The sequence below is a fragment of the Lutra lutra genome, chromosome 14, assembly GCF_902655055.1.
Source record: "Lutra lutra chromosome 14, mLutLut1.2, whole genome shotgun sequence".
Lineage (NCBI taxonomy): Eukaryota > Metazoa > Chordata > Mammalia > Carnivora > Mustelidae > Lutra > Lutra lutra.
Window position 1 is genome coordinate 54042795 of NC_062291.1, and position 9045 is coordinate 54051839.

Genomic DNA, 9045 nt, shown 5'->3' on the forward strand with positions numbered 1-9045 from the left:
GACACAACAAAGGCAGTCCTGAGAGGAAAATATATAGCGGTACAAGCCCTTCTCAAGAAACAAGAAAGGTCTCAGGTATACAACCTAACCCTACACCTAAAGGAGCTGGAGAAAGAACAAGAAAGAAACCCTAACCCAGCAGGAGAAGAGAAATCATAAAGATCAGAGCAGAAATCAATGAAATAGAAACCAAAAAAACAATAGAACAAATCAACAAAACTAGGAGCTGGTTCTTTGAAAGAATTAATAAGATTGATAAACCCCTGGCCAGAGTTATGAAAAAGAAAAGAGAAAGGACCCAAATAAATAAAATCATGAATGAAAGAGGAGAGATCACAACGAACACCAAAGAAATACAGACAATTATAAGAACATACTATGAGCAACTCTACGCCAACAAATTTGACAATTTGGAAGAAATGGATGCATTCCTAGAGACATATAAACTACCACACTGAACCAGGAAGAAATAGAAAGCCTGAACAGACCCATAACCAGTAAGGAGATTGAAACAGTCATCAAAAATCTCCAAACAAACAAAAGCCCAGGGCCAGACGGCTTCCCGGGGGAATTCTACCAAACATTTAAAGAAGAACTAATTCCTATTCTCCTGAAACTGTTCCAAAAAATAGAAATAGAAGGAAAACTTCCAAACTCATTTTATGAGGCCAGCATCACCTTGATCCCAAAACCAGACAAGGATCCCATCAAAAAAGAGAACTACAGACCAATATCCTTGATGAACACAGATGCAAAAATTCTCGCCAAAATACTAGCCAATAGGATTCAACAGTACATTAAAAGGATTATTCACCACGACCAAGTGGGATTTATTCCAGGGCTGCAAGGTTGGTTCAACATCCACAAATCAATCAATGTAATACAACACATTAATAAAAGAAAGAACAAGAACCATATGATACTCTCCATAGATGCTGAAAAAGCATTTGACAAAGTACAGCATCCCTTCCTGATCAAAACTCTTCAAAGTGTAGGGATAGAGGGCACATACCTCAATATTATCAAAGCCATCTATGAAAAACCCACCGCAAATATTCTCAATGGAGAAAAACTGAAAGCTTTTCCGCTAAGGTCAGGAACACGGCAGGGATGTCCATTATCACCACTGCTATTCAACATAGTACTAGAAGTCCTAGCCTCAGCAATCAGACAACAAAAGGAAATTAAAGGCATCCAAATCGGCAAAGAAGAAGTCAAACTATCACTCTTTGCAGATGATATGATACTATATGTGGAAAACCCAAAAGACTCCACTCCAAAACTGCTAGAACTTGTAGAGGAATTCAGTAAAGTGTCAGGATATAAAATCAATGCACAGAAATCAGTTGCATTTCTCTACACCAACAACAAGACAGAAGAAAGAGAAATTAAGGAGTCCATCCCATTTACAATTGCACCCAAAACTATAAGATACCTAGGAATAAACCTAACCAAAGAGACTAAGAATCTATACACAGAAAACTATAAAGTACTCATGAAAGAATTTGAGGAAGACACAAAGAAATGGAAAAATGTTCCATGCTCCTGGATTGGAAGAATAAATATTGTGAAAATGTCTATGCTACCTAAAGCAATCTACACATTTAATGCAATCCCTATCAAAGTACCATCCATTTTTTTTTCAAAGAAATGGAACAAATAATCCTAAAATTTATATGGAACCAGAAAAGACCTCGAATAGCCAAAGGAATATTGAAAAAGAAAGCCAAAGTTGGTGGCATCACAATTCCGGACTTCAAGCTCTATTACAAAGCTGTCATCATCAAGACAGCATGGTACTGGCACAAAAACAGACACATAGATCAATGGAACAGAATAGAGAGCCCAGAAATAGACCCTCAACTCTATGGTCAACTCATCTTCGACAAAGCAGGAAAGAATGTCCAATGGAAAAAAAACAGCCTCTTCAATAAATGGTGTTGGGAAAATTGGACAGCCACATGCAGAAAAATGAAATTGGACCATTTCCTTACACCACACACGAAAATAGACTCAAAATGGATGAAGGATCTCAATGTGAGAAAGGAATCCATCAAAATCCTTGAGGAGAACACAGGCAGCAACCTCTTTGACCTCAGCCGCAGCAACATCTTCCTAGGAACATCACCAAAGGCAAGGGAAGCAAGGGCAAAAATGAACTATTGGGATTTTATCAAGATCAAAAGCTTTTGCACAGCAAAGGAAACAGTGAACAAAACCAAAAGACAACTGACAGAATGGGAGAAGATATTTGCAAATGACATATCAGATAAAGGGCTAGTGTCCAAAATCTATAAAGAACTTAGCAAACTCAACACCCAAAGAACAAATAATCCAATCAAGAAATGGGCAGAGGACATGAACAGACATTTCTGCAAAGAAGACATCCAGATGGCCAACAGACACATGAAAAAGTGCTCCATATCACTTGGCATCAGGGAAATACAAATCAAAACCACCATGAGATATCACCTCACACCAGTCAGAATGGCTAAAATTAACAAGTCAGGAAATGACAGATGCTGGCGAGGATGCGGAGAAAGGGGAACACTCCTACACTGTTGGTGGGAATGCAAGCTGGTGCAACCACTCTGGAAAACAGCATGGAGGTTCCTCAAAATGTTGAAAATAGAACTACCCTATGACCCAGCAATTGCACTGCTGGGTATTTACCCTAAAGATACGAACGTAGTGATCCGAAGGGGCACGTGCACCCGAATGTTTATAGCAGCAATGTCTACAATAGCCAAACTATGGAAAGAACCTAGATGTCCATCAACAGACGAATGGATAAAGAAGATGTGGTATATATACACAATGGAATACTATGCAGCCATCAAAAGAAATGAAATCTTGGGGCGCCTGGGTGGCTCAGTGGTTTAAGTCGCTGCCTTCGGCTCAGGTCATGATCCCAGGTCCTGGGTTCAAGCCCCACATCGGGCTTTCTGCTCAGCAGGGAGCCTGCTTCCTCCTCTCTCTCTGCCTGCCTCTCTGCTTACTTGTGATTTCTCTCTGTCAAATAAATAAATAAAAAAATCTTTAAAAAAAAAAAAAAAGAAATGAAATCTTGCCATTTGCGACGACGTGGATGGAACTAGAGGCTATCATGCTTAGCGAAATAAGTCAATCGGAGAAAGACAACTATCATATGATCTCCCTGATATGAGGGAGAGGAGATGCAACCTGGGGGGTTAAGGGGGTAGGAGAAGAGTAAATGAAACAAGATGGGATTGGGAGGGAGACAAACCATAAGTGACTCTTAATCTCACAAAACAAACTGAGGGTTGATGGGGGGAGGGGGTTTGGGAGGGGGGGGTGGGGTTATGGACATTGGGGAGGGTATGTGCTATGGTGAGTGCTGTGAAGTGTGTAAACCTGGCGATTCGCAGACCTGTACCCCTGGGGATAAAAATATATGTTTATAAAAAATAAAAAAATTATTCATGTCCTTTTTGCCTTCTGGAATCTAATCCAATTGAGAAATAGCCCCAAGACTCAGATAAGAAAGGAAGGATTGTTTTAGCTTCATTACCCCATAGATAGGACACCCTAGGGTTCCTGGACTAGAAAAAGGACTGGAACTTGTAGCAAAAGCTACTTCAGTAGACCTTGGAATTGCCTTTTAGCCGAGTTAGGTCTGTAGAACAAGCATTTGGCCAGCCGGAAAAATCACTCTATCCCAGACACCACTGAGTATGGAGAAAGAACCAAAGAGAAGTGAGCTTTCAGGCCATCTCCTTGAAGGCTGATCCTGCCCCTTGGCTGGCTGTGCTTACCTAGTAGGAAGAGCAGGAAAAGAGATGCTCTGCTGGAGGACAAATAGGACTTAAAATTGTAGCCCAATCTAATCAAATCAGGGAAGAGGAATTAAAAAACCAGAAGTCTGCTCCCCTCTACTGAATTGTAATCACTGTGGGGCAACCATTTTTAAGAGCTTTTATTCCAATATAATAGGAAATGGCTTAGGAGCTTTTCCTCCCTTGAATGAGAGACATGTATAAATAAATCAGGACTGGTAGCTTTCCAGCTTTTTTTTTTTTTTTTAATTTTTTTCTGAAAATTTTTAAAAGATTTTCTTTATTTGGCAGAGAGAGAAACTGCCAGAGAGGGAACACAAGCACAGGGAGTGGGAGAGGGAAAAGCAGACTTCCGGCAGAGCAGGGAGCCTGATGTGGGGCTCCATCCCAGGACCCTGGGATCATGACCTGAGCCGAAGGCAGACGCTTAACGACTGAGCCACCCAGGCGCCCCTTTTCTGTATTCTTTTGAAATTTAGCATTTCCTCTAAAATGAATTCAAGCATACAACCCTTGATTAGATAAGGAAATGATTCTAGCAAATGCTGTCTGTTTCACAGGTTGTAGGCCATAAAGAAGGTCTGGATGTTATGGAGAGAGCTGATCCTTTGTTCCTTTTAATTGGACTTCCTACTATTCCTGTCATGCTGATATTAGGCAAGATGATACGCTGGGAAGACTACGTGCTTAGACTATGGCGCAAATACTCAAATAAACTACAAATTTTGAACAGTATATTTCCAGGTAAGGCCCTGAATTGTGGCTATAATGAGCACACCAAATTAATGTTTGTGAAAGAATCTTAGTATGCATAGATACTTTAATTATTCTAATTCATTAGCACTAATATCCTGCATTTTCTTTTTCTCTAGGCATTGGTTGTCCTGTTCCTCGAATTCCAGCTGAGGCTAATCCTTTAGCAGATCACGTCTCTGCCACCCGAATTTTGTGTGGAGCCCTTGTCTTTCCTACTATTGCGACAATAGTTGGTAAACTGATGTTCAGTAGTGTTAACTCTAATTTACAAAGGACAATCTTGGTAAGATGGGTTTTTTTCTCAAGTGACTATACAAAAAAGAATGAACTGTGTATTTGTTAAAAAAAAAAACCCAGTGGGACCATATAAATAGTCCTTTTGTGGCTCCTGTGCTTTAAGGTTCTGTTTGATCCCCACTTGTTGTCCAGTAGCAAGAAGGGGAGGATCCATTACGTCTAGCCTTCCAGAACAGCGCTGTGGGTGATTTCTCTCCTAGAATAGGCATGAATTATCACGCCCATCCCTCTTGACAACAAAGATTATGGTGAAGAGCTTCTGCTCTAGGGTCAGACTGCCTGATTTATATCCTCTCACAGATATGGCTTTGCTAAAAAACCTAAATCAAATTTCTTGACTTCTCTGTGCCTATAAAATACAGATCAAATTCATAGGTATATCAGGATTACTGGGAGGGTTAAATGAGGTAATTCATTTGAAGTGCTAGCACATAGTCAACCCTTGTGTTGATGTCATTATTCTCCACCTATCACCTGCACATGTGCCCAGGCCTTTTCCCTGTTATATCAGAATGGATGTAAAGCTAAGTGGAGAGATTACCCAATAGGAGAACACGGAAGGTGTCTCTGTTAGATGTAGTGTCTCTGCCTGTCTTACCCCCTAGAAAAAAGAACAGTTTCTTTGCATTCATCTGAATTAGCAGCAGTGGCTGTCTTTTGTGATCTAAGTAAAATTATTTTTATTATTATGTTTCCTCTAAATCTGTATGTTAAAAAGCTAATTTTCCTTTTTATTTTAGGGTGGAATTGCTTTTGTTGCCATAAAAGGAGCATTCAAGGTTTACTTCAAACAACAGCAATATTTACGTCAGGCACACCGCAAAATTCTAAATTATCCAGAGCAAGAAGAAGCATAAAACTGTGACTTCTAGTTATTCTGCAGTCCTCTCATCCTTATGAGTCTGTTGTGTTGTTCTGATTCCATCATTAATGCACAGTAGTGGAGACTTATGATAAGCTGCTGCTCATATTTTTAAGAGATATAATAAAGCACTTAGGGCAGGGGAAATCCTCTCAGTAATCACGGAACCTGAAGTTGTGATTTGTTTTCATTGTTTTGTATGTACTTCTTTTATGGCAGTCATCTGAACCATTATCTTAGCATGGTAAACCTGGATTTTGTTCATATTTTCTCCAAATAGAAATGTAAAGATCAAACTGTGCAAATATTTAAAAATGCACATGCTGTTTAATTCAAATGCCTCTTTTGTACATGTTCATGTTCAGTGTTTTCTTAGAATCAGCAACTCAATGAAGGTACTATGAGGATTTTTTTTCACTGACATAATTTGATTACATGCTAAACAGGAGTATATGTTAATATGAGGAAATGTAAATTAGTTATAAAAAAATAACAAACCAAAAATGTATGTAAACATTCAAATGATTATCTGAACAAATGAGATTTTGTTGTGTTTTTCTTAACCCATGTGACATCCTCAAATGTGTAGGGTAAAAATTCACAGGGCTTCCAAATCACTTTTTCACTATTAAATTTTATTTATATAATGTTGACATCTCATAGTTCATAATGTAATTTTGACTCATGCAGTCCTAATTACTGTGTGTGTATGTGTGTGTGTGTGTGTGGTGTGTGTGTGTGTGTGTGTGTGTGTGTGTGTGTAAGAGAGAGGGAGAGAGTCATAAGGACCTTCAATCACTGGAGTAAGGTTTTTAAATCCGTTTTTCTAGAAATTAGAGCTGCCAGTTTCTAGTAGTTTGAGCACAGAACGACTTGCAAAAAAAAAATTCAATAAAGTTATTTTACTCTTCTCTTTCATTGATTCAGTTATTCAGGTGTTTGTTGATCACCACCTATTTGCCCAGGCATTATACAAAGTGCTGTGGGGGACACAGTGGTGAACACGACAGACTTGGTTCCTGCTTTTATGCAGTTTACTGTCTAGTTTCAACAGATAGAAAACCAGCAGTGAGTAAACCAAGGTGAGGCCTTGAGCTCTTTGTTTTTATACCAGTGAGGAGATAATTATGAAAATAAGTCTTGAGTAAATATTGAGATTTTTGGCTTAAGTCAAGCTATTATTAAAACCAGTACTAATGTTTTTAGATTTTAATTGCTTGTCATATCGAGGCTAGCACCTTAATCACTGTATAACTAGTTTTATGTTCATTTTTAAAAAGCAATTATTTATTTTAGGCCATTTTTAATAGTGGCCCTTTTAATGTTGTTTGGCAGTCTGAATGGTCTCAGTTATTTTCATTAATTAAAATTAAATTTTTAAAAGATAGTTCCAAAAACCCTATTTATTTTCTTGTTCACAGTATCTAATGCATGACAACAATAAATATTTCCCTTACTGATAAGTGGCCACTTCTCTTTAGGAATGTAGCAAATATAGATTGAGCTATGTTAGATTGCAATAATGTATGTTAACTTTAGTAATTTAAGACTGGTACCTTTCTATAGTATGAATGTCTTAATTCTGTTATAAAGTTTAATGTGAATGGCTGTTGAACATTCAGAGTTGTAATTATTTTGGGAGGAAGGGAATATTTGACTGACAGTGAGCCTTATTAAGAACACTGCTACAGTTCTGAAGGGGAAATATAAAATCTATGATTATATATAAAAATAACATTATATAGCTGTAATTATAAAATATATTGGCTTTTCTTTAATTTTCAATATAAAAGGAATAGTAGATATTTCTGCATAATTTTGTTTTATGGAACAGCTTTTAGGCAACCATTAATAAAATTATACAAGCACACTGTTCCCCAGTTACTGCTTTGATGCCCAAGATGGGGGGAGTGAGTAGCTGCTTGCGTCTGTTGGTATCAGGGCTCATGAAGCCAGGGGAACAACTCTAATCCTTTGGGGGCAGCAGTGAGGAGTTTTTTAGGGATGTGGGGAGGGAATTGCAAGTGCCTGGAAACCAGATTGTCCTCTAGCCCTGGAACTGAACACTTTAAGTCTAAAAAACCTTAGCTTGGAAAGTACCATGTACCAGTCTTCAGAATGGTGGCCTGTACCACCATGAACAACAAAAGAGCATGGGCTGACCAAAGTTGATGGACCTGGGTTCCAATCCTAATTCTGCTTTTAATAACCAGATGTATGACCTGAGTGGTTTTCTCTCAGCTACAGTGTTTGTCATCTCTGAAATGCAAGTAATACTTCTATCTCAGAAGACCATTTCTAGGATTAACTGAGAAATTAAAGGAACAAAGGCACTTTAGGCTCGAGACAGCCCTTACAGAGCAGTAGCTGTTTCTTAATTGTTAAATAGTCTGTGCTCTAGGAAAAGGGAATGAAGAGGTAAGAGAATGGTGTTAGGGGACAGATTAAAGGGATGGTGTAGACTTTTGGGATGAGTTGGGTATATTCTGTGTTTTCCAGTTTATTTTCACATTGCTTTATTGTGTTATTTCTATAAACTTTAATGTTTTAAACCTCTTTTATAAAATTCAGTGACAACTAGTAAAATTCTCTCCGTTGCAGAAGTTTAACTTATCTCCAAAGTGGCTGAAAATATTGTTCATCATTACATGATTATCAAATGACTGTGAAGAATATAAAATTAAACTTAGTGACTTAATTAGTCACTGCCTTGCTAACTGTGCTGTAATTTTTTTAAACGTCTTGTTTTTTAACATAGCAGACTCTCAGTACTGGCTGGATTAGGTTAAATAAAGAATTTTTATGTTCTCTAGGTGTACTTTGTCTGTTGAACAACTCCCAAAACATAATTTGTTCGTTTTTTTAAATCCTAGTTATTGGGATCCTAGATGTATCTGAAATTTTTTTAAAAAAACTAAAAAGAAATTATCTTAATAATACAGGCAGGCTGGCCTAAATTCCAATGCGTTCTGATTTTTAAAATGTATACCCCATCAGCCACTTGGACTATGACTAGATAACCACACACAAGATCTGTGGGTGGTCTCATGCTACAGGGTATCTTGAAGTATATTCAAGTAGGTTAGGAACACATTTAAGGGAAAAAAAAAAAAGTTGCTTCCTCTGAGATACTAATTTTTAAGTTCTGAAGATTAGAATCCTCTAGAATGAGTACATCGCTTATGAGTACATAAAGACCCTTCCATCCATGGGGATTGTATTTTTTCTAGTTTATTTCATTACCCCCATCAGAGAGACTAGCAGAGGAGAAGTGACAGAGTCAGTCCTGGATGCATATTCTGATACTTATTTGTAGGACAAGTTACTTTCTCA

At 37.9% G+C, this 9045-nt stretch overlaps 1 protein-coding gene across 2 annotated transcripts in view; it reads left to right on the forward strand.

Moving 5' to 3' along the window:
• The window catches only part of MARCHF5 (membrane associated ring-CH-type finger 5), a 57162-nt gene extending 48547 nt beyond the window's left edge, over positions 1-8615 (forward strand). Inside the window, exons 4-7 of one of the 2 annotated variants that reach the window (XR_007122592.1) lie at positions 4358-4541; positions 4670-4836; positions 5591-6440; positions 6480-8615. Coding sequence is in view for 1 of the 2 variants with exons in the window: in XM_047701468.1 (XP_047557424.1) it covers positions 4358-4541; positions 4670-4836; positions 5591-5707 (468 nt within the window). In the remaining variant the exon portion in view is untranslated. Of the gene's footprint in view, positions 1-4357; positions 4542-4669; positions 4837-5590 lie in introns of both variants that reach the window. The other variant, XM_047701468.1, reaches the window with a different exon arrangement.
• The last annotated feature ends 430 nt before the right edge of the window (positions 8616-9045 follow it).